Here is a 27,579-nt window from a genome sequence, read left to right as displayed (position 1 = left end):
CAATAATAGGATGAAGGTATCCTGATAGAAGCAGGAAAGCTTATTTATAACTTGAAGAGCCTCATTATCTGACTGAGTAGTCTGTCTCTTTTTTGATAGATTTTCTTTTCCATCTTTGTGGTCAGATTAGCTCACCTTCTGTCTACTTCCAATTTACCGTAAACCGGGGCATGGAATTTAGGTAACTAAACTTACTTAAATTGTGAGCAAAGTATAAGTTACTAGGCACTGAATAGCATCTTAAAGGCATTCTCGTGAATAAAATAGGTAGACTTTTAGAGAGTGTTGTTTGATTTCCTAACAACCTTTATAATATTTATTTATTGAACTGTTTTAGAATTTCTATATTGTCAGTTTTGGCAGCATCAAAAGACAAAAAGTATATCAGCCTTCTGGAATGAGGAACCAAAGAAAACACAATGCAATTAAATAAATTAAATTTAGTGTAAATCTTTGCAATATTTATATTTAAAAATAAAAATGCAGGACAGTTTTGATATGGCTTAGTTATAGTTTATTTTTGTAATGGGCATTTCAGTTGAATGTAAATGTGAGTAAATAATTTACATGAATTTTACAAAATTTCTATTACAATTTTGGTCTTTGTAGAGTGCAAACATAGTGTCCTGAACAAAGACCATTATTGTTTTCTTGACTGGTCAGAATTCATCTAGAATTTGCAGTTCTGTCTGGAAGTCATTTTATGAAAGAGACAATGATATACTGAGATACACCCAAAGGAAAACCTTGATTCTGATGTTCTGGATAAGAAGTTCTAGAAGTGTCTGGAATTGAGGAGTTCTACAGAAAAGGAGTAGGTGAAGGAATTAATGAGAAAATGGGAAGATGACTGTTAATAGTATCTGATGATTATTTTTCACATAACTGCAAGGTCATCTTGTAAAAAATAGATTACATGTACTCCTTTTGGTTCTAGAGGTCTGAATTCAGGTTATCATGTAGACATAGAGAGGAAAGATAAAGATTTTCTAGTAACTAACTCTGCCTAAAAATGGAATTCAGTGCCTCCGAAGGAAGTACATGCCTGTTGTTGGAAGACAAAAGTAAGGTATCAAGTGGACAAAGGGTTGACAGTTCAAGTAGAATCTCCACACCTGATGAGGTCATTGAGGTCCTGGGGCTGGTCCTCACTTTGTTGGGAATAGAAACTCTTTATTGTTGATGCCCCTAAACAAATCAACCAGGCTTTTAAAGATTGACTCTTGCTAAACAAATTTTCCAACATTTCAATGTATAATTATATATATAATTTTAGAGGAAAGATTGTAAAGGCTTGATCTTCACCTTCTGGATAAAATACATATTGCAAGAAATATATGGCCATGCTAGGATCACATCTGTCAAAAAGATAAGGATATTCACGTCAGGTTTTTTGATAACCGCTCACATCAGCACCTTGTTTTAGGGGCTCCATACAGATCACCACCTTTGAAACCACTTTTCTTTTCAGAGAAAGGTTTATGCTACAGCCACACTTAAGTGTAAATTTCAGTCATTATGATACATGCCAAGATCATGTATGAAATTTATGAGAAGATTACTTCTGGAGGTCATGGGTCTCGTTTATTATGTTTTAATTTTTATTGGTAAAATGTGCATGGACTGCTTTATTTCTCAGTCCCAGAGAATCCAGCATTGGACTTTCAGGAAAGTCCAAAAAGTGGTGAAATCATCATTGGTCACAAATGTTATAGATGGAATGATATTTTGGAATAAGATATTATATGATCTGTAAGCTCTCTCATGCCTCTACAAAAAAAATTGTCTAAAATTTTATTTGTGTTTCATTTTTTTATTGTGAAAAATTAAATGCACAGAAATGTTTAATCACTAGTACAATGCACACTCATATTCCCATTACCTAGAAATAACAGTTTAACCATAGTTCCAGAGCCATATTTCGGTTTTTCTTAAGCTACTTCAAAGTAATTTGAAACATCATAGCATTTTATACCTAAATATTTCAGCAGGAATATTCCAAAATAATGAACATTCTCTTATATAACCACAATATGATCACGACACTGAAGAAAATTAACAATCACTTCTTAATTTTTCTTAATACCCAGTTTATGTACAGATTCCTTCATCCATCTCCCAAATGCCCTTTACAACCTTTATTTATTTCTAGAACAAGGACAGAAACTGGATTCACAGATAAAATATAACTATTTCTTACGTAAAAGAAAGAAAACATTGGAGAGGATCTTCATTTATAGGAGACTTGCAAATATTCCCTATAGAACTCATTTCCGTGATTGTGACAAATGGATATTAACAGCTATTTCATCATATTATTATTGAAATGGGATAATTTTTTCAAAAGTGCTCAATAGAGGGACTAGCATACTAGAAGTGTGAACAAATGTCAATCACTATCGTTATTATATTTAAGACATAGATAATCAAATATACCTGATAATTTACTCTGCTTTGACCCAGTCCCTGAAGCCTATAAAGTTTTATAATAAAATGAGACAGTTTTATAACTGTGAATGTAACCCACTGGGTGCTAAGAGTGTTTTTTTTTTGTTTGGTTTTGGTTTTTTTTTTTTCTTTTGATGGATGAGGAAACTGAGCTAATTAAAGCTAATATATATTTTAAGTCTGATTTAGAGGTCTATATATAAAAATGTAGAAATGTATATCACTTCTTAAAGTCCAACTCCAATTCCTAAATGTTAACTTTAAAATATTACAGAAAATTGCTTTTAATGAATTCTCAGGAATATATTTGAGATCATAATTTAGTATGCTTAAGATATCAATGCATAAATCTTGCTTAAATAAATTTGTTCTCAAAATTTTAATTAAGTTGAATTTTTGCCAAAAGCACTTTATATTTTCTAAAATTCCATCAAAGTGCTCTATGCTATTTATATTTTTGATGTATTAAAAATACATCTATTTCCCAAATGCCTCTAGGCTTATTTTAAGAAAACATGTACATGTCACTATTAAGTTTGAGATACTCTGAAGGTAAGAACATGAGTTATCATTTGAGAACTGTTTCTCTAATGTGTATATATACCATGTGTATATTTTTAAAGTTTATCAAACATTTTATTTTTATTGTTGAGTTCTAGCTACCCATTCATATGAGTGATGTGAATTAATTAGAAATTCCCTAATATTTATAAAATTAAAAAATTCATAACTGTGGATTATTTATTCACAAAATAATATTTATATGTTTCATCCAGTTTCATGGATAGAGAAATTAACAAAGTTATATGATTTACCTAAGAATTTAATTTCCATGATAAAAGTTATAGTTAAGGAAAGCAAAAAAAAAAAAAATGTGGAAAGGGAAAGCTACTAATGAAGACACAGGGACTGAAACATAAAATCTGTCACTAACCAGCTGGATAGTTCTTTTAAGTCATTTCCCCTTTCTGGGACAATTTTCTTATCTGCAAAATAAGTGACTTGGATTCTGGGGCTTCTGAGAATAAGATAATTATAATGGTGCTATATTTCTATGGCATTTATTGCTTATGGAAAGCAATTACTCAAAATATTTCATATTGTTCTTGCCTAGGCTCTGTGAGGTAGACTACATGAATATTTTAGTTATGCTTTTCAATATTGTGGAAAGTCTTGGAGACCAAGATGATACATTTATATACATTGTTTATATATGCACCATTTACTGAATCCCGGATACATTTCAGGTACAATTGTTTATAGACATAACTTATTCTCACACAACCCCTACAAATGTATTATCATTTAACATATGAAACTGGAGTTTAACATTGTTAATTGCTGGATAGCTAATACTTGGCAAAAGTGGAATTTGAATGGTGGTCTGCATGACAACAATTTCTGCATTTTCCCTATTATATCACTTTTTCTCTTTCTTTTCCTTTTGTCTCTTTTAAGGGGTAATTATAGTCATTTAAATTTTTTAAGCAGATAAATAATGTAAGCATATCAATATTTTATATAGTAGTAATGAGCATAGAACAATTAATAAGGAGATATGAAGATGAAAATGATCAATTGTGCTATTAATACAGTCTTGGAGGAATAATAAGGACAAGAGTTTGAAAAGTACTAGGAAAAATGCGTAAGAGAAATGAACCTAAGATCTGTGTAGAGGTAAAAGCTTGGCATTTGTGTAAATGTGGGTAACAATGAAAATACAAGATCAGTGATATAAAATTTTAAGCTCAAAAGTCTGTGTTTTTTTTAGCTCTTGAGTATTTCTGTTAACAATCACAAACAAACGTTTATCATGCAATATGTTCCTACTTTAAGAGAACTTATTTTCTAGGGGAAGGAGACAAAAAAAATCTAAAAAGTACAAATGAAAAATTATGTGTAATGTCATAATTGTTATTCTGAAAGACATTGTTTTCAGCAACATCTCTAGCAAGTGAGATCGGATAGTTGTGTTCACAAGATTAGACTGCAAGAGAGAACAATATGAACGTCTAGGGGGAAGAACTGATAACATGTTCTAAAAATTTTGAGAGAATAATTACACACACCTGAAGGATGGAGAAAGGGGCATGTACTATATGAGTTTGGCCTGAAAATATGATTAAATTTGGACCAACAAATTGGGGGAAGGGAAGATGAGCAAAAATAATTAATGGGCAATATCTAAAGATATTTACCTGCAGCAACAAATAGCTTAGCTTAGCTTGAGGGTACAGTGTGTTAAAGGAAATAAGATGGGATGAGATTGAAAAGCTGATAGGAACAAAGGTTATGATGATCCCTGTGATGTAGTAATTCTACTCCTAGATATAGACTCAAGAGAAATACACACATATGTGCACCTAAAGAAAAGTCCAAGAATACTCTATTGATCATAGCCAAAAATGGAATAGTTTTCAAAATATTGTTTATAGAAAAAATGAATAAATGTATAGAAATATATATATATGTTTGTGGAGTAGAATAGTATCTGTATAGAGCAATGAGAATAAACAAAATATAACTACATGCAACAGAATAGATACATTTCAATCATTTAAGTGCTGAATACAAAAAGCCAGACACAAGAATTCATGTGCTATGATTCCAATTTTATAATATTGAAACATGGGCAAATCTACAGTTTTGGAAATCAAGTTAGTGACTACTCTTAGCAGATAGTGACTAGCAGAAGATAGAAGGAGGCTTCGGGGTGCCTGTAATCTTTTTGTTTCTTGATTTGGCTGTAGGTACATGAATTTGCTGTGTTTGTGAAAATTGTTCCAACTGTACATTTATGATTTAGGCATTTTATATGAATTTTCTATTTTAATCAAACAAATGTAATGGTGATGTTTGAGGAATTGATACCCTTTATTTGATAAGGTGATGTAAAGATAAGGAGGTTAGATGAGGGATTGCACAATTTCATTATATTCAGAAAGATTGAATCAAACAGTAGCAAAACAAGAAAATTTAAAACAAAGGAGAATATTAGGACCAGAAGACAGCAGGAATGGTAATACTAATACATAGAGGGAAATGGATGTGATAGAGGATAAAATGAACAACTAGCAGAGTAGAGTAAAGAAAGGGGAATAATTTTCTAAAATATAAAATTTCAAGACTGGAAGGCAGGAAGTATCACGGAGAAATATGAAAATCAAGAGGATAAATGGTTTGCCTGAGTATGTTTTTCATCATTCTATGATCAGGTATTCCTAACAGCAGTGAATGTACTGATCACAGTATTGGAAAGGAGAACAGGACTGAAGAGGTTGTTTGGAAGTAATCTTCATAGCAGTGATGGTTGACGTCATGAAAGTAGCTGATATATATGTACACTATAGAAGGAGAATATCTGGCTAATTAACACATGCATTACCTCACACAGTTATCTTATTTTGTGGTGAGAACACTTTACATTCACTCAGCATTTTTCAATAATAAATTTATTATTCACTGTAGTCACCATGTTATATAATAGATCTCTTGAACTTATTCCTCCTCTCTAAATGAAATTTTTGTATCCTCTGATCAACATCTTCTCAACCCCTCTCCCTCACTACCCCAGCCCCTGGTAACCCCTACTCTATTCTCTCCTTTTGTGACATCGTTTTTAGATTTTGCATATAAGTGAGGTCATGTGGTATTCATCATTCAGTGTCTGGTTATTTCACTTAACATAATTTCCTCCAGATTCCATGATGTCACACATGACAGAATTTCATTCTTTTTTATGGCTGAATAGTATTCCATTGTGTATTCCACAATGTGTATACACTTCAGAACATAATGTGGTACATAGTAAGTACTTACAATTTTATTTCCCAATGTAAACAAGAAAAGAAAGAAAGTAGATGAGTGCACTAAGGGAGAAGATAATGAAGAAAGTTAAAAGGGTTGGCACAGATTCTTGGGTAGATGCACATTTGGCAGATAAAGGGAGACGGAGGACTCTGAGAAGGGGCAGTTGCGTGTAAGGGGAAGGAAAAACCAAGAGAGTGGATCATGAGGCCAGGAGTTCGAGACCAGTCTGTCCAATATGGTGAAACCCCATCTCTACTAAAAATACAAAAATTAGCTGGGCACGGTAGTGGGTGCCTGTAGTCCCAGCTACTCGGGAGGCTGAGGCGGGAGAATTGCTTGAACTTGGGAGATGGAGGTTGCAGTGAGCTGAGATCACGCCTCTGCACTCCAGCCTGGGTGAAAGAGTAAGACTCTGCCTCGAAACAAAACAAAACAAAAAACAAAAATAAGAAAGTGTCTCAGGGATCGCTTGGTCAGTACTTTCAGGAGTTATAAACAAAGTAAGGGTAACAAAGACAGAAAAACAATAAAAATCTGTGTTCCCTGGTCACTGGAAAGTTTTATAGCAGGTGTTGGCAAATTGTAGTAAACAGGTCAAATTTGGCCTGCTGCCTGCTTTTGTACATGAGCTAAGAGTGGGCTTTACATTTTTAAGTGGTTGAAAAAAATCAGAATAGATGTAATCAGATATGATCAGAATAATATTTGTGGCATGTGAAAATTATGTAAAATTCAAATTTCAATGTCTATACTAAGGTGTTATTGGAACAGGGCCACACTGATTTGTTTACATAATATTCATGACTGCTCTTGCAATATAACAGAGTAACAACTCTGCCAGTTTAGTAACAGAGTGATATGGTGTGAGTTGCAAAGCATATATCACTATCTTGTCTTTTACAGAAAAATTCTGCTGACCTCTCTTTTACAGTTAAAATAGTAAATGAAATCTATGCTTAAAAATGCCTAATAGTCTATTGAGATAACACAGCTTTTCCTTGAAAAATATTGGATAATATTATAAATAGAGTTCTGAGATTCACTGCAGATAGTAAAGAACTGAATCTATTTGTGTATGTAATGGTTGACAGTTAGCATCACTTTACTTTAAAAGTGTGTTCTTACATATCACTTGATGTCCAAAACAGCCTGTCAGGTAAAGATCATGGTATAGAGTTTAAAGATTTGGAAACTTAAGTTCTAATGTGACTATTCTTTGGAGAACAATTGCATTCAAAGGTAGAAAGTGATAGAGAAATATCGTCATGGAGAATGTGTGTATATTGGCATATTGTGGGCAATATTATTCATGGTTGTTGGCTTAGTGATAGAACAAAAACTCAAGAGCTATATTTTCTGATCTACATCCTGATTCTACCATTGACTGACACTATAATCTTGATCAATCACTTAATGTTTCAGAGAGATCCAATTCCCTCACTTACAAAATTGGGATAATAATAATTCCTCATAGGGCTGCTGTGAAGATTGAAGTTTAAATGTGTTCATGATTTCTAGAAGAGTGTCTGTCATATATGTGTTAGCTGTTTTTCTTGTGATTGGTAACACATTCCAAGATCAACAGATACAAAATATAATCTTATTCAGATAGCAGTGAATCAAAAAGCCTTTGACAGTTATTTGCATCAGAGTTCTGCTCTATAGATCTAAGCAGAAGCCTAAACATATAGCCACCAGGCGATATGCATCAGAGATATTCTACTTACCTAATTTTTCTTAAGCTTTGTGCCTCAGTTTCTTTGTTTAATCTGCACAAAATAATTCAATAAAGAAGTTTTCACCTAGACTTTCTAAATATCAAGTATTCTCTTAAGTCTTCTTTTGGAATTTTCAGGGTGGTTGAAATCGATCTATGACATATAATAAATCATAGAAGCACTTAAAACCTTCTGCAAAGGTGTTAGTAACTTAATGTTTTGTTGCTGCTGTTGTTCCCCCTGAGAAAAAGGACCAGAGTTCTCTAGAACTTTTAATTTTGCAAACTATTGCCCAACTTTTGGACCTTATCTTGTCAGAGGTAAATGTCTGTTGTTGTAATTCACCATTCAAGTTGAGATGTTATTAAGGAGATGAACTGCAACCAATAAGCTCCCTGTCCACAACAGGGTCATTCTCAATCTTATCCAATAATTGACTCTGTTCCCTGCATGGCAGGTGGATAGCAGTTGCAATTACTATCATTTTGTGGCTAGGGAAACTTAGACAGGAGGGTTAAGTAACTTCTTCAAGGTCATATTGGAAATCGGTGGCATTCCAAGAAACAGAACTTGGAGTACACTTAACCAGTTCAGCTCTTGAATAGGTTTAACTTTATTATGAGAACAGTAAATAATTTTCTATAATATAGTGTATATTCAGCACTGTTTGTTAGATCCTAGCATCACAGATTTATGATCTCTGAGATACAGCATGTAAAGAGAAGCCCCAGTTGAACCTATCTGGAGCTATTGTAATTTGAACATTTAAACACTTTTTATAAGAATGGAGAGAATGATAATGACCGGTAGTCAAGATGGAGAAAACCCATTTCTGTTTTTGAGCTAGTTTAATGGGTTGGTGGCTTATAATTTACTTAACATGGTTGCATATTACTTTTCATTTCAGAAGTAGTGAGCTGTGTCTTCATTTACGTGCTTTGCCATATGCCAGCAGTAGTAAAAGTTGCTACTCTCTTACAACCTCACATAGGACACATTTCCTGAGAAAAGAAACTACAAACTACTTTCAGAGGCTAAGAAATAGCACTATGTCAGTTAAAAACTTTGTCTTGTACAGCTTAATTTGATTCTTCATAGAAAAAATACAAACAAAATTAAAAAATGTATTGGACATATGAAAATATTTTGATAATTTTATTGAATAAGAAATAGCTACCATTTATGGAACATTAAATATGTGTCAAGCATTATGCTAAGATATTTTTAGAAAATTCAAATCAAAAGTATCATTTGTTTCTTTATTATGTTAAAGTTGAGGCATGACTAATTCATCCTGTAATTGTACGTATACACGTAGGTAGACATAGTCTCATTTCAAGTTAAATTATGTCATACATACATCTTTTTATATGCACTTTTCTAGCAAAGGTGGTGTATTACACTAAGTTGGTGTTAATTTAAAATTTGAAATGCATTGGAAATTTGCAAAGTCCCACATTTATTTTATACAATGGATTTAAGTATATTGGACACTAAGTTCTACAGTGTTATTCTAAATGTAACTTTAAAGTTCTAGAGCAAATTATTATAATTTAATAGATTTTTATATGAAATATTAAGCCTGGAAAGTTTAATTGAATGACTTTAACTATATTGTGCGTCTGATTTTAAATGAACAAGTTTTATGAATATCCTATAATATCTACTTATTCCTAAAATGCTTTTGACATAGTGGAACGATTTTAATTCTAATTATCACATGTTTTAGGCTAAGATGACTCAACTGCCTGAGGCAGAAAAAGAAAAGATTGCTGAGCAAGTTGCTGATTTCAAGAAAGTAAAGAGTAAGCTGGATGCTGAGATTGAGATATGGGATGATACAAGCAACGACATCATTGTTCTGGCCAAGAACATGTGTATGATCATGATGGAAATGACAGACTTCACCAGGTAATTATGTGGAAAACAATGTGTAATACTCAATGGATAAAAATATTAGTCATATTAGTGAAACCTCAAGGTTTTCTGAGTGTCAAGTGCCAAAAATCAAGTGGTTAGAGGAAAGGCAAATATAGTATTAGAAAGTTGTAGGTGTACAATTCTAGAGGTTTTGATCAATAAATAAATATGGCAAAGTTTCTCATAAACTTGTGGAATTGGTTTAGGCACCACTTATACTCCCTCACCTTCCGCTTCCCCAGGCATTTGCTCTGTGTATCATATTAGCATTGACTTCGACAAAGAATTTGGTAAACCAAGTGATTAGCTGGTATTGAAACTATCTGAATGGTTGAGTTTCATAGCCATATAATTTTAGTTATAGTGATTTATAGCATAATCTGGATAGTGGTATGTTTTGCTTCTGAGATCAGAACTAGATATATTTGAAAGTGCAATCACTTAATGATAGCCATGAAAAAATGTGCATTGTGGGCACATTCCAGAAGTAATAAAAATGTTTGTTATTGTTTTAAAATGTCATTTTATAGAGCTAGTCAAAAAGCAATAAAATATGTAGTGCTGCCCTACTAGTTACTAATATACACAAACTATAACAACTAAAATAATTCAATCATGGTGTAGTTATAAAAGCCACAGAACAGAAGGATACACTGAAACAGACCTAGTACACTTAGAAAATTTTTCATTTGTATTACCATGTAGTATTCATTTATATGGTACCATGTACCATTGGTACATTCACTTATACCCCAAAACAACTTTCAGGGGGAGCAATAAAATAACTGTTAATTTTAAAATCATAATTAATGGAGAAAATGTACATAAATCTTTCAGTGATATTAAAATTGAGAAAGACTTTATGAAAATTACATACAAAATAACTTATAAAGAAAGGATTGTTAAATTGAACTTCAAAAAATGTGCATCAATAGAATGTACTAAGCAGTATTGAAATGTAAATGGATAACTGGATAAACAAAAATGTGATTCCATTTATATGTAAAGAATACTTGCAGACATAAAAAATTAATATTGTAGTGGAAGAATGGACAAAGAATATGATTGTATTATTAACCAGTTTCTCCTCATAAAAGTTATGGCAGATAAGTATTTGAAAAACATTTAAAATAAAATAGTTAAAATAAGACATATTTTAAATCTATCAAATTTGCCAACACATTTAAAATAGGCTTGGTACAGAGTATGGTGGTGAAAATCTAAATGGCATAAGACTTACAGTAATTTGGGAATATGCATAAACTAAAAATCTTTATAAATTTTTCATATGTGCATCATCCGTATCCATATCTGTACTATACTCCGGGGAACCTATCCAAAGGAAATAATATAAAGTGATAAACTTTTTATTTTAATTTGTGATGGAGTCTTGCTATGTTACCCAGACCAGAATGTAGTGGCATGATCTCGGCTCACCTCAACCTCTGCCTTTGGGGTTCAAGTGATTCTTCTGCCTCAGCCTCCTGAGTAGCAGGGACTACAGGCGCACACCACCACACCTAGCTAATTTTTGTATTTTTAGTAGAGACGGAGTTTCACCATATTGGCCTGGCTGGTCTTGAACTCCTGACCTCATGATCCGCCCACCTCGGCCTCCTAAAGGGCTGGGATTTCAGGTGTGAGCCACCGTGCCTGGCCAAACTTTTCTGAATAAAGGAAACCTTTGGCCTCTGAAAGTCTGCTGAAAAATCAACTCACAAAAGGCAGATTAATAGGTGAAAAAACAAATTTATTTATCATGTATACATGGTAGCCTTCAGAATGAAGACCCAAAGACACACGATAAATTGTTTATTTTTATGGTTAAGTTCAACAAAGTATGGGCAGTCATGTAGAAATATGATGGAACAAATAAGGTATGATGTTGTTAATAGACTGAGTGGGGTACCCAGCAAGGCCTGTCTGTCTAGATTTTTCTTGGCTTCTCTGAACATGTATTTCTACCTTCTGGATATGGGGTAACACCCTCGCTGGAATAGACGTCTTATGACCTACAGTCAAACAAGGTAGGTAGGAAAATTATTTTATGACTAGTGTTATAGAGAGAGATGGAGATCGTTTTAGAATAACATTTTTATGTGTTATCACTAACTTTGGGGAGAAGGGGTTCTCACTTCTGTGACCCGCCATGGAGAGGAAGGATTCTAGTATTTATGACTAGCCTCAGGGGAAAATGGAACTGAGCAACAGGAGAACAGAAAAAATCAGAGAAAAACTTTTGCTTCTGAAGCTGCTGCTAAGTCCTTCATTTGGGGGTATATTTTTTTCTGAGCCCCAACAGGATAACTATAGAATTATTTAAAATAATAGAAAAATTGGGATGTTTAAAAAAATGGTTGCCTGCCATATGAAAAAAGAGTCTATAGAAAATAAAGTCAAATTTTTTAAAGAGTATAAAAGTAGTCTAAATTTTTTTTCCTTTATTTTATTTATTTTATAGTGGATATAAAATGTTCTCTTTCAACTCATCTCTTGATATATAAAGTATATGCACTTAAAATATAAAAACTGAGTACTCTTCTCACATTTGAAGTAGTGATTGCTACCAATAGATTCTGATAGGTCCCTTGTGGCTCACAGCTGGCTCAAGTTGGTCTGTTCTGCTTTTAGACTGTTTGTTACAAACAAAAAATAAAAGAGTATTTACAGTCAAACTACTTCTTTTTTTTTTTTTAAGAATTTAAAGATTTTTTCTTTTTTTTAAAATTTATTTATTATTATTATACTTTAAATTTTAGAATCTATTTATGTATATGAATGTATGGATATTCTCCTATGCATATTTTTTCTTTGTTTTGTTTTATATCAAACTTACTCTTTACAATAGAATTCAATTCTACTTTGTATTTTTTGAAAGAAATCCACTTTCCAAAGATTATGTGCAGTGAAGATTTCATTGGAAAGTGAGAAAATTAAGTTTATTGTGTATTATACATGGGATTTCATAAAAATACCTCTTTAAATGTCTATTTCTATTTTTCCCAATTAACTCTTGACATTTTTCCAACTCTAGCCTATAGCTTCTAAATGTTTTCTTGTTCCTCTTCATATAGAGAATAATTCAGTTTTGGCCCATGGTTCAATTTCTGCAGGCAAAAATTCTGAGAAATCTGTTTGTATTTGTCTCTGCCTCTCTCTTTCTCTCTGTCTCTGTTTCTCTCTCTTTCTCCACACATATAATCACATGCATATATAATACAAACATATATAACATAGACATGTATATACCTGTATACAGGAGAGAAAACTACACCTTCATGGTTTTAAATAATGATTATGTTTTAGTAGTTGGATTTTGAATAATTTAATTACTATTTTTAATCTTCTATAATTTGTTGCTGATTTAAGGTATCAATACATTTATATGAAAAACAACATATGGAATGAAACCTGAACTATAATAGCTATATTATAATATCAACTTGGTGACCAGGTGTGGTGGCTCACACCTGTAATCCCAGCACTTTGGGAGGCCAAGGTGGGCAGGTCGCCTGAGGTCGGGATTTCAAGACCAGCCTGACCAACATGGAGAAACCCCATCTCTACTAAAAATATAAAATTAGCCATGCGTGGTGGTGTTTGCCTGTAATCCCAGCAACTCGGGAGGCTGAGGCAGGAGAATCACTTGAACCTAGGAGGCAGAGGTTGCGGTGAGCTGAGATTGTGCCATTGCACTCCAACCTGGACAATAAGAGTGAAACTCTTGTCTCAAAAAAATAAATAATAATAATATCAACTTGGTAAGTGGCAATGAGAAGACTCTTAACCTTTCTCACCATAAAGTAGTATAAATAATTCATGGGGATATATTTATAGACAGGATTTAGAACTAGAAGGGAAAACAATGAAGGGCAAAGCCATGAGGAACAGAAGCTTTGAAGAAGTGGGCAGAGAAAATAGAATCTGATAAAGAAAGAGCATTCAAGTGTTAATAAGAAAAGTAACATACAAAGGAGGATGCTGGGCAGAGAATTTCAGTGAGTAATCAATGGTCTTACCTGAAGATAATGATTAAAAAGATACTAGTTTGGCAATTAGTAGATTTAGTCAATTTGTTGTTGACTTTTGCTTTACGAAATGGTGAATGAAAAAAAAAAACCTTATTTAAAAAGATAGACGAGAGAATAGCAGATCAAAAAACAGACTCAAGGTAGTAACTTAAAAGGGACAAATGATCATGACAAGATTTTTGAGACTTCTGGATGTTTGAATATATTTTAGGCTGAAGAGAAAGAGGAAATGGGGAGGGACAGAATGATACTGTAAAAGGGGAATAAAAAGCTATAGCCAAAAATGAGATAAAGAAAAAAACAACCAAAAAAGAAAAAAACATTTAAACCAATACAAGTTTACATGGCTCTTCCTTCTGGTCACAGTTTGAATGAATGAGCTGAGAATCAGATTAGCCTTTTTGGCCACCCAGGGTAAAGACTTCCTCCAACTAGTCTGTATATCAGTTTCATTATCACTCTATATTACTTTCCTTTTAGCAGTTTTCACTTCTTGGTTTAAAGAATTCATTTGTTCACTATTTCCTGCCTCTATATCCATAACAGAGTAAAAGTTGTATGAAACTATGAAATTTGTCTTTTTTTATACCCAAAATTTATAACAGCATGTGTATATTTGCTTAGTATATATTTAATATGTAGTAGCTGAATTAATTAGATTTTTAAAATACTACTTTAATTCAGAAAGAACCAGGAATAAACAAACCAACAAAAAGTTTGAACAAAAAACAGGAAAGTAAGCATAAGCTTACTTTGTGAAAGTCTTGAAAGTCACTCTCTTTGCTTGTTTATTAGCCCATATATAGATCATAAATGTTGAGACTAAGATTTTAATTTTAATGCCCTTATAGCATTTAGAAGAGACACATAGTCAGGAGAGCTGGGACTTAAGACTCTTGGAAAAGCTTATAACCAGGCCTTTAAAAGGGGAACCAGAAATATTTTCATGGACCAGTTTGATGGAGCATCAAGGGTGAATGCTTTTCCCTGAGAGGTCTTGTTTAAATAAAGGCCATCTTTAAGAAATAGAGATCCCAAGTGTGTGACCTATTAAACTGATGAATTTCAAATTGCATAATCAGAAATGCCACCATGAAAGAAAAATTAAGATGCAAGAAAGAATGGTCACCAAAGAAATTAGAAAACATGTTGATACATTCAAATAAGCCTTGGTAAAACAACATCAATAATATGGTTAGGCTTTGTGTCCCCACCCAGATCTCATCTTGAATTATCATCCTCATAATTCCCACATGTCAAGGGAGATACCAGGTGGAGGTAATTGAATCATGGGGTCAGTTTTCCCCATGCTGTTTGCGTGATAATGAGTGAGTTATCAGGAGATCTGATGGTTTCATAAGGGGCTCTTCCCCCTTCACTTGACACTTTACTTTCCTGCGCCTTGTAAAGAAGGTGCCTTGCTTCTCCTTTGCCTACCCACATGATTGTAAGTTTCCTGAGGCCTCCCCAGCCATGCAGAACTGTGAGTCAATTAAACCTCTTCCCTTTATAAATTACCCAGTCTCAGGCAATTCTTTATAGCAGTGTGAAAATAGACTAATACAATCAATGACAACAAAAAAAGACTATTTGAAGTGACCACACTACATAGGAGAAATGTAAGGGTTGAAGATCAGAGTTAAATGGCCTATTATTCTTACATTCAGGAAGAAGTTTAAAGTATTAACATACTTTACTACATAGAAAATTATATGCATTATATGTATTTTAAATTTCCAAGAGATCTTTACAATAATGAAAATAGAATTAAATAGAAGAAACGTTCCATATCAGTAGACAAAATTAATATAGAGAAGATAAGTTAAAAAATGAGAATAAAATGAAAATGAAAATTTAAGGTAAATATAAAAAAGCAGTAATGTTATAAATCATACCAATAATATCAGCATTTCTAATATTTAGGTTTAGTAAGCTTACTAGTTTTTTAAAAATAAAATGATTTAAAAATCTGTCATTTAACATAGTGGCATATAGGAATCTTTTGATCTGGGAACCATGGGAAAGAGGAAGAAATCTCTCTCTAAAAGAGTAAAGGAATGTGTAAACAAAATGAAAGAAATTTCAGAAGCAAATACCTAAAGGCTTCTATTTGTGGGGTGATGCCATCTGTGGAATATGAGAAGCCTTCAGAAGACAAACGTGGAGTGACAGCTTTGATAGAGAAGCAGATCTTGATATATAAAAGGTAATGGACTAGAAATATATATATAGAGAGAGAGATTTATACATATATCTATATATCCAACTGGATATATACATCTGTATATAGATATATCTATCTATCTATATATATACATGTATCCAGTCATTGGCTGGAAAGGAGCAGAATTGAAACTACTAGGAAGGATATATTGAAATGACTGGGTCCACACTGGGAAAGAAAGGAACTGATACTGGGAAGTAGAGCCAAAGTGGAAAAATAAGAGCATGTCACCTGACAGATGGTGAGGTTACAGACCTCCTTGTAGTATTTTTTCCAGCTCTGTACATATCTTCCTCCTAAAGGAATTAATATCTTACTGTTGGCATACTCTGAATCAAGTTGTAAAAGGTGTCTGATAAATCAATGGCTTTGAGGGTATCCTAATCTGTAGCTGGGGTGTTAGAAAAGGATTCATAACTCCATAGGGTGACAAATCATTTGAAAATAGAGACATTTCATGTTTTACAAAACCTAAATAGCCCAACATTCTCTCAGTCTATAGGCATCACTGGCAAAGGCATCCACAGAACAGGAATATTGTGTGTTCGAACTGCAATAAAGGAAGGGTAGTAAAATTGAATTTTAGACTCTGATAATCTCTTGTGCTTGAACTGAATCCAGAGTCAGCTAAATTTCAGTTCATATAAACTGTGATAAATCTCCAGTTGTTTTAAAATCTGTTCTTTACTTCTTTTTTATTCCCAATTCTGTTTCAGGAGTTTCTTCTCAGACACTAATGTTTTTCTGAGGGTTAAACTTTGCAGTTTTATATATAGGCTATTCCTTCTTTCCACCTTTGTCACATTTCTTTCATTGCAGGTATTTTCACTTGTTTGTGGTGGGACCTGTGAGAATGAGGGTCACAGCTGGCAGTGCAGTATGTATCAGCTAGTAGTCCCCCATTTGGTAGTAGTAGCAATACACTTGAAGTCTTCCGTATAGATTTTAAATAGCTGTATAGTTTAAAAACAATAAAAGAAAAAACAGTGCATTTTTTATATCTTCTGAAGTGCCACAAAATGCTGTTTTCTCATTTTATTTAAAATCATTTTATTAATAAAAGAAATAATAGCTAAACTTTGATGAGTGCTTACCGTGTGTTATATCTTGAGAAAAACATGTTTTCTTGTTTATCCTCTGGAAAGTTTGATTATTATACTCTCCGTTTTATAAATAAAGAAATAGAGGTCAGAAAAATTGCTCAAGGACACGCAAGTGAAGTTGATTTTGAATGGAGATTGGTCCAACTTCAGAATTTGGGCACCTACCCATTGTACAACAAGTCTTTACTCTGTGCTAAACACAGGATAAGACCCAGTCAGTTCTTTCCTCAAGGAAGAAACAAATTGACACATCAGAGATAACACTAATTGTGTTTTGTGTTATTAAACTGTTAAATGTTCAAACTATTAGGATTTTGGAAGAAGAGATTTCATGGAGAATAAGCATAGAAGAAAAAGTATGAACAAGTGAAATTTGTATTCGATTTTGAATGAAGTATGGGGTTGACCCATGGAAGGTGATGATGTATGTGAGAAAGTTCATGAGAATGAAGGCCAGCAGGTAGGAATGAGTCACATCCATTTAGGGGCTCTAAGAAAAATATGAAAAAGGAAGAAATTAAGATGGACGTGAGGAAAGTGGTAGGCTATAAAAGGCCTTAGAAAATCAACAGTTTTTCTTTTTATGAAGTAGGAGATAGGTAGCAACTGAAGGATTATGATCATGGTAGGGGCATAATGGAAATGATAAGTGAGAAAGGAGACAGGCATTTATGGGTGGCATTGCAGCAGAGACCACCCGTGTGGGTCAGGCCACAGTTGGAGACTCATAACTAGATAGACTTTGGAGAAAGTATGGTATAGACTAATTCAAACATAATAAACTCATAGAAAGTACTGTATCAGCAGTGTGAAAAAATTACTTACATAAAACTTAATGCAGCCATTTCTGAGCATTGGCACATGCACCTTGACATATAAACCACTTGGCACTTCTTCCAGCCTAAACTGAGGACATGGAGCAAGTTCTACTCTAGTCATTTGTGCATAGTTACAAATACAGCAAGGCATCTATGGGCCCCTTGTGATAGCCTTATTCAAGTGCAGAGAAGTCAGGCTTTATGATTTGAAAACATGTTTTCTCCTTGGTGAAGGGCCATTCATATAGTCACATAAACTGTGTTACATTGTTAACATTGAGACGGTGCATCTTCTAACAACCCAGCATTCCTTTTATGCATCTTCTGGTGTTTTCTAGAATCAGAGTAAAGAACTTAAAACTTTCTAGAGGAAAGCAAGTATTTCTTCTTGCACTAATCGCTTTCCCAGAAAAAACATCTTTCAAATTTCTTCCTAGAAGGTAAGGATCTAGGAGCAGAGTGGTAGAGGATGGGGTGACTGGGACCCTTGACATTTAGTTTTGAGCATTCACACATTCATTTAATTACCCTGTTGTCAGTAAAATGTACCCCACCCCTAAAATAAGTCTGAAGACCCACAATGCAAAGACTATTTTATCCTCTTCAGAGAATAATCTCTGGAATTTTGCTGGGCTGAGATGGGGGTAGATATTCAGTGGTGTGAAATAGGAGATGGGATCAAACTGCCTTTTTCAGTCCCTCCCTTCATCCCCAAGTCTAATCATAAATAAGTCTTTCTGCATAAAATCAACTTGACTTTTAATTTTCCTTGTTGCTGGTTTGAATCCTGACTTTCTCCATTTGGCTATGTCATTTACTACTTGTCATCTGCTTTTGAGTTTGTTAATATTTCTTGCCGTTATTTTATCTTCCATTCCATTCTCTCCATGCTAATGTGTTTAAATCTTTAGAAACGAACAAAAATAACTCATATATAGTTTTAGTAAGACTTGGAAAAGGAGCAAAATTAGATACATGTGTCAATTTGCCATCTTAACCTGGAAGCCCATTAGGGTTTATTAGTGTTCTGAAAGTTTTCTTTTTATGATAGTTAGATATTAGATTATATATTATTCTTTTTCATAAATTATGGCCCCCTTTTTCGCTCTTCCTCTTAGACAAATTCTGTCTAAGCGCTATCCTGACTGTGAACTTAAACAGTTCCTACATTTTGTGACTTTCATAATGCTTGAGACCTTTTCATTCCTTCCCTGATATGAGCAGAAGACAGGCTCTAGGTATAACTTCCAGATATTTAACTATATCTTTTATGATCACCTAGGATGCATTTTCTTAAAAGTTGCAGAAAAATTATGGGGTAAAAGGCAAAACATAACTCTTCTTTAAATAAAAAATATAAACCAGTATATTATCTTTGCAAAAATAATGACTGCTAAGACTGTACCACCTTTAGTGTGAATATTATTAAAGTTATAAAATTGAAAATACCAGAAAGAAAGTAATGCTGCCCTAAGCACTAACATGCTTAAAACCATTTATTCAAAGATATGCCAAGGTGACATCACTATCCTCATGAAATTATATATTTTAAGATACAATGTGATGTGTTTTTACTTGAAAAAATATATATTAATTTTACTAAATTTATACAGCTTTTTCTAGAATTTCCATTGGCTCATTTACTGAGAATCTACTGAATATTAGGCACTCTCCTTGTCCTTGGTATTAAGGGCATACAATGAACACAATGGAGAATTTAGAGCCAGAGCTACATAAGATAGCATAGAGGGAGAATTGAGGAGAACAAGGAGGTGGACAGCAAAGCAGACAGGGAAGAAAAAAGATCTAAAGTAAAGAAAACAGGTAGGAGCAGATGAGCTGGTACAGAAATTCATCTCTGAAAGGAATGCAGAATGTTGCTAGGAGCTGAGATATAAATAGGGAATGTAAAGATTTTCAAGGTTTTCATACCTAAATCTACTTATACTCAGGCATCTGAGACTCTGGCAGATGTTGTATGAAGTCTATTAGTTTGTTGAACAGACAATATAAGAATGGAAAGGACCTTCATTATCCAGCTATCTTCATTTTAATTGTATAAAATGAAACAATTCTGTATTTATGAAAATGATGTTCTGAAGAGAACTTTGGAGAGAAATGACTGTAGAAAATGGATTGATTTGTCTGACAAATGAGATGCCAATTTTCCTTACCAAAATGGGGCTAATTCCTTCCTGATACTCCCCCTCTGAAATTTTGAAGATCAATATTTACTAGTAAGAAAAAATAAATTATGTTATGATAATTTATACAGCTGAATAACCTCTCTGTTAATAGACATCATTTGCCTGGTAATGGGCCAACCTTCTTGGGACAATTGTGGTCAATCACAAGTTATTCAAGTGCCCCTGAAATACCATATTGAAAAATGTCAATTATAATGCAAGTCTTACCATATGTATGATAAACATGGGAAGAAGACAACTTTCTAAAAAGTTTTGATTAGTTACCCAAGAGAAAGCATATATGCTGCATTTTCTAAAAACGCTGGCCTGACCTCATCCTGTTACTTAATATCACAGCCAGTCATCCTTCTGGTGTTATGTTTCTATAATATCCCTAAACATGGTCTTAGAATTTTGATGAGCCAGCTAACTGAGCCAACCTGTCTGCAAGTGAGCCAGGTGTTTCATTACTCTGTTCATTTTAAGCACGGCCTGTTGCACTCAAGAATTAACCCAAAACATGGAGGAATATGTGGATCAAACGGGGTTTGTTTGAAGCACTGAGCTCTCAGCTTTCCTCATGTCGAGGAGAGCCTAAGATCTGACTGGACAATGGAGGAGATGCTTTAAAATCTGTCAGACTGAAGGGAAACCAAAACAACACTCATAAATAGCCATGTAGAAGGAATGTTGCATTCATGATCAAAAAGAATCCTTGGGATGCACAGCTGTAGAGGGATGGTGGATGAAGAACTAGGTTGGGAAGTGGGATTGAACTTATTTTATACCCTGTGCGTACTTCCCACTGTAAACAAGCTTGCATTTACAAAGCATTTCTGCCCCCACTGTCTTTTGTAAGATACAACCCTGAGAGATGGAATAGAAAATGAACCGAGGGAGGGAGGGAGGGAAACTCACTTGGCCTCTCTTCTGCTAGGGTTTCAGAATTAAATCTTTCTGAAAGCATAGTTGGAGTATGTAAAATCTATGTGTTCTATGCCTCATATCCTCTTGTTTTTTAAATAAGAAATCTCTTTGCACATGACTTGTTCTGCTTTCTGAGGTGAAACATTTATATTCTAATATAATGTGTTAAAAACAATAGCAACTTAAATGTGGTAGTCCACACAGCAAAGGGAATTAGAAATATTGGTAAGTTTTATGTTTTCCCCATTTAGAAACAGTCTGTGTCTTATGATTTAAACTGTAAAGGCAGAGAAGTCCAATTTTTACATTACTTGATAAGACTACTGAATTCTCTTTCTCATATATATGGTAAATATACACAAATATCTAGCAAATAATTGAAATATAAAACATGGGATAAGAGGATTATTTACAATTTCGAAAAACATGCCTGGCTTGTCAACTTATACTTTCAAGAAAACATTCATTATGTGTTTGAAATAATTGTATCTGGAAGGAAGAATCATTTTTTACTGTGCTCCAGAATGATGGTTCAGTTTTCTTCCTTTTGGATAGTGTGATAGAGTAATTATAAGCAATAATCATTGCCTTTACCATAAATATTCTCCCTGAAAAGAATAAGTTTATTTTACTTTATGTAGTCTTGAATCACTAGAAAGTATTTAGGATTGCCGATAAGAAATGCTTTAATAAAAAGGAGAATGATTTTATCTGTCAGTTACTTTTACATGATAAAAACATACAGGTTGATTATTAGTCATGATAAGTAATGAGCAAAAATTCAACTTAAATAACATCTTAGTAATTGCTTATTAAAATTAACTGGGAAGGCATAAATACTTTTACCTGAAATCTCAATTTCAATTTCTAAACTCTGTAGTAAATTTGTCAGATAATTTGGTGAAATGGCTATTTTAGTTCCTAAGTGGCAGACCAGTTTTGTATTGTGTGAATCTTCAGAGATTTCAAGTGTTAGAGTTAAATTATATTAATATATTGTCTTAGAGCATTGGAGACTAAATTAGAAATATGGGAATAAACCGAATGAGAACATATAGGGCTGCTCATCCAGACCTTGCTATTCAGACCTTACAAAGGAGTCAGCTACCATCACTTGTTTTGGGCAGAGTCTCAAAAACAGGCAGGGAAAAGAAAAGCTTTAAAAAGGAGATTTCCAGTATTTTCTGATGGGATACTGTTGAGGTAGAGAAGTTTCAGGTAGACTAAATAGAAGCAGGACATTTTATGAGATGGGTTCGAGGAGTATATTTGCCTTTCTCTGATTCTTACTGAATTGGAAGCTGTGGCAAATATAGGTAAGTTGGCTGTCATTGACCAAGTCATGTCCATTCTGGGTCAATTGCTACATAGGCTGTGGTTGAATTTCCAGGACTGGTTGCTGAACAGGTTATGGTCAAAGCTCTATTGTCATATACATTCTGGCCATTGTTCATTTATATATTTAATCTCTCTGCCAACAAAGTGGAAAATGGAGAAATTTCTAGCTATGTACAAGTACCAAGACTGAACCTTGAAGAAATCCAAAACCTGAATAGACTAATAACAAAGTATTAAGATATTAACAGAAGTCGCCCATATAAGAAATGGCTAAAAGCCAATGGCTTCACTTTTGGGTTCTACCAAACAATTTAAAAAGAAATAATATCAACCCTCCTGAAGTTATTTGAGGAGGAGGGAATACTTCCTAACCCATTATATGAGGCTAGTATTATCCTAATACCAAAACCAGATGAAGAGGCAGCAAAAGAGGAAAATGACAGGCCAACACCTCTGATGAACATAGGTAAAAAAAAAAACTCAACAAAATACTAGCAAACAGAATTCAACAACACATTAAAAAGTACATTCATCATGATTAAGAGGGATTCATTCCAGAAATGCAACAATGATTCAACATATACAAATCAGTAAGTGTGATACATCACACTAACAGAATGAAGGACACAAACCATACAATTATTTCAAAAGATTCTAAAAAGAGCATCTGACAGAATTCAACATCTCTTCTTGCTAAAAACCCTCAACAACTAGGTATTTGTCCTCAAAAAGAAAAATACCTCAACAAGATAAATGCTATGTATAACAAACCCACAGCTAGCATCACACTGAATGGGGAAAACCTGAAAACCTCTCCTTTAACATCTGAAATAAGACAAGGATTCCCACTTTCACCACTTTTATTGAACATAATACTAGAAGTCCTAGCCAGAGCAATTAGACAAGAGAAAGAAATAAAAGTCATCCAAATTGAAAAGAAATAAGTCAAATTATCCTTGCTTACAGATGATATGATTTAATTTTTTTTTTTTTTTTTTTTGAGTTGGAGTCTCGCTCTGTCACCCGGGCTGGAGTGCAGTGGCATGACCTTGGCTCACTGTAACCTCTGCCTCCCGGGTTCAAGCGATTCTCCTGCCTTAGCCTCCTGAGGAGCTGGGATTACAGGCATGCACCACCACACCCAGTTAATTTTTATATTTTTAGTAGGGATGGGGTTTCACCATGTTAGTCAGGCTGGTTTCAAACTCCTGACCTCTTGATCTGCCTGCCTCGGCTTCCCAAAGTGCTGGGATTACAGGCGTGAGCCATTGCGCCTGGCTGATTTTATATCTTAAAAAACCTAAAGACTATCCCAAAACTTACTGGATCTGATAAATTCAGTAAAGTTGCAGGATACAAAATCAATGTATAAAAACCAGTAGCATTTCTATATACCAACAACAAGCAGTCTGAAAAAAAGAAACCAAGAAAGTAATCCTGTTACAATAGCTACAAATAAAATAAAATATCCAGGAATTAACCTAACCAAAGAAATGAAGTATCTCTACAATAAAACTATAAAACATTGATGAAAGAAATTGAAGAGGGACACAAAAATGGACATATATTTTATGTTCATGGATGAGAAGAATCAATATTGTTAAAATGTTCATACTACCAAAGCAGTCTACAAATTCCATACAATTTGTGTCAAAATACCAATGACATTCTTCACAGAAACAGAAAAAGTAATCCTAAAATTTATATGAAACCACAAAAGACCCATAATAGCCAAAGCAATCCTGAAAAAAAAGACTGAAGCTGGAGACATCACATTACCTGACTTAAATTTATACTACAAAGCGATAGTACCCCAAACAGCATGATACTGGCATAAAAACAGACACACAGACCAATGGAAAAGAATAGGGAACCCAGAAACAAACCCACTCATTTATGGTAAACTCATTTTTTATCAAGTCGCCAAGAAAATACATTGGGAAAAGGAGAGTATCTTCAATAAATGGTTCTGGGAAAGCTGGATATCCATTTGCGAAGAATGAAACTAGACCTCTATCTCTCACTATATACAAAAACCTAAATGAATTAAAGACTTAAAGCTAAGACTGCAAACTATGAAACTACTAGAAGGAAACATTGGGGAAACACTCCAGGACATTGGTCTGAGCAAAGATTTCTTGAATAAGACCTCAAAAACACAGGCAACCAAAGCAAAACCATGGGCAAATGGGATCACATCAAACTAAAAAGCTTCTTCTGCACAGCAAAGGAAGCCATCAACAAAGTGAAGAGCCAAACCACAGGATGGAAAAAAATATTTGCCAATGATCCATCTGACAAGAGATTAATAGCCAGAATTTATAAGCAGCTTGAACAACTCAATAGGAAAAGAAAAATCCAATCAAAAAATGTACAAAAGAGCTACACAGACATTTCTCAAAAGGATACATACAAATGGAAAACTCGTATATGAAAAAATGCTCCATATCACCAATCATCAGAGAAATGCAAATTGAAACTACCTTTGAGGTCACCTCACCCCAGTTCAAAAGGCTTTTATCAAAAATACAAGCAGTAACAAATGCTGATGAGGACATGGAAAAAGAGAGACTCTTGCATACTATTGGTGTAAATGCAAATTAGTGCAGCCACTGTGGAGAACAGTATAGAGGTTACTCAAAATCTAAAATTAGAACTTCCATGTGATGCAGCAATCCCACTGCTGGATATACATCCAAAAGGAAGGAAACCAGCATATCAAGGAGATATCTGCACTCCCACTTTTATTGCAGCATTATTCACCATAGCCAAGATATGGAATCAAATTATGTATCATTAAATAAATTGTGGTACATATACACAATGGAATATTATTCAACAATAAAAAGAAAGAAATCTTGACATTTGCAACATGGATAGAAATGTAGGACATTATGTTAAGTGAAATAAACCAGGCACAGAAAGACAAGTATCACGTGTTCTCACTAATATGTGGCAGCAATAATAACAATAATAAACTATGAAAATTAAGAGAAAAATGATGGTTGGGAATGGTAGTTGGGAGGAGGGGATAAAGAGATATGGTTAATGGGTACAAACATACAGTTGGGTAAAAGGAATAAGATCTGGCATTTGGTTGCACAATAGGGAAACTATAGTTAACAATAATTTATTGTACATTTCAAAATAAACTAAAGGAGTAGAATTAACATATTCCTAACACAAAAAAAGATAAACATTAGATACCACAATTACCCTTATTTAATCATTATATGTTATATGCTTGTATCAAAATATCACATGTACCCCATAATATGTACAACTATTGTGTATTCATAATAATTAAAAATTAAGACAGTTGGAGATGGTTAATGGGTACAAAAATAGAAAGAATGAATAAGAGCTACTATTTGATAGCAGAATAGGGTGACTTTAGTCAATAATAACTTAAGTGTACATTGTAAAATAACCTAAAGAGTATAATTGGATTGTTTACAACTCAAAGGATGGATACCCCATTCTCCATGATGTGTATATTTCACATCACATGCCTATAACAAAACATCTCATGTATGCCATATATATATACATCTACTATGTACCCACAAAATTTAATAATACACAATACAAAGTTTAAAAATAAAATTAAAAATGTTGAAATGTAGCCGGGCGCGGTGGCTCACGCCTGTAATCCCAGCACTTTGGGAGGCCGAGGCGGGCGGATCACAAGGTCAGGAGATCGAGACCACGGTGAAACCCCGTCTCTACTAAAAAAAAGACAAAAAATTAGCCGGGCGCGGTTGTGGGCGCCTGTAGTCCCAGCTACTCGGGAGGCTGAGGCAGGAGAATGGCGTGAACCCGGGAGGCGGAGCTTGCAGTGAGCCGACATCGCGCCACTGCACTCCAGCCTGGGCCACAGAGCGAGACTCCGTCTCAAAAAAAAAAAAAAAAAAAATTGTTGAAATGTGTGAAAAACTTCCTAAGAAAGGAAATTTAACTGATTATCATTTCTTTGAGATGGTGATTGGTAGGTAGCTATAAAAATAATATTGAATTAATCTGATATTTAAAAACAATTAAAAATAAAAGTTATTTTTATAGAAAAAGGTGATCTCTGATAATGTGTATTCTAAACCAATAGTCCAATGAGTTTAAAAGTACATGGTTTAAAAAAACACAGTGAGATAGTTCAGTGGATGAACCTTTGTGAATATAACTATTTTTGTCAGCCTTATTATCGCTGTCTGTTTCAAGAACTCTTAATTAGAGTAGTTTGGATTTATTCGGTCTTCTACAGTACTTTGATGAATATATTCTACACATATAATTTTTTTTCATAAATGAAATTTTAAATTTCCACTTGTGTCTCTCTTCAAAAAATTTTAATACCTTATCCTCAACCTCATCATGTCTCATTTTAGATACTGTCATTCTCTCCCAATTTATTTAACTACTTAATTGTTTATTTATTTTCTTATTCAGAAAGAATGCTTTTCCCATATTTTAACTACTCTCTCATGAAAATTTTGATTTCTCTGTCTCTCATGTCCATATGACACAAAATCTCAACCCTGCCTCAATCCTACAACTGACTTTTTATGTCCTTTGTTTGGTCTTAGATTACGGACCTAACCCATTTTCCCCTAATGCTCAGATATTTGTACTAGGAAATGTTATAGAGGGAGGGATCCTCAGAGAGACAGAGACAGTAAATTTTTGCTACCCTGAAATGCAATTGCTTGAGACACTTTTAATTTAAATAACATACACATACAAACACACATGCACACACTGAGAGAGAGCTTGATCCTCTCTAGTGAAGCTTTCTTTTACTTTCTCTAAGTCTTTGACCTCTGAATGCTCTACCTTGAGTACAGATATTTTCCTCTGCTTTCCCCATCCTTCGTTTCAAGTAAGTACTCACCTCAAAGGCAATCTTTCATTTTGTGACCATATTTCCTAATTATGGATAAGAATTTATCTCAGTGCCCATACCTTGGCTGTTACAGGCTCATTAGCCAAGTCCTTTCTGGATGATTTCACTGGCCAGTTGGATGCGACTATACAAATGTTAGTTATCGTTCTCATTGTAATT

General features: G+C 33.8%; 1 protein-coding gene across 20 annotated transcripts in view; it reads left to right on the top strand.

Annotated features, from left to right (window-relative positions):
* LOC105466141 (catenin alpha 3) overlaps nucleotides 1-27,579 on the top strand; it is a 1,883,635-nt gene that overhangs the window by 1,714,917 nt on the left and 141,139 nt on the right. For all 20 annotated transcript variants that reach the window (XR_011607352.1, XR_011607354.1, XR_011607355.1 and 17 more), the window contains one exon: nucleotides 9,706-9,887. Coding sequence is in view for 16 of the 20 variants with exons in the window: in XM_071068753.1 (XP_070924854.1) it covers nucleotides 9,706-9,887 (182 nt within the window). In the remaining 4 variants the exon portion in view is untranslated. The remainder of the gene's footprint in view (nucleotides 1-9,705; nucleotides 9,888-27,579) is intronic.

This window comes from Macaca nemestrina, chromosome 9 (genome assembly GCF_043159975.1).
Source record: "Macaca nemestrina isolate mMacNem1 chromosome 9, mMacNem.hap1, whole genome shotgun sequence".
Lineage (NCBI taxonomy): Eukaryota > Metazoa > Chordata > Mammalia > Primates > Cercopithecidae > Macaca > Macaca nemestrina.
Note: the sequence above shows the minus strand (reverse complement) of the source record. Positions and strands in the feature narration are given on the sequence as shown.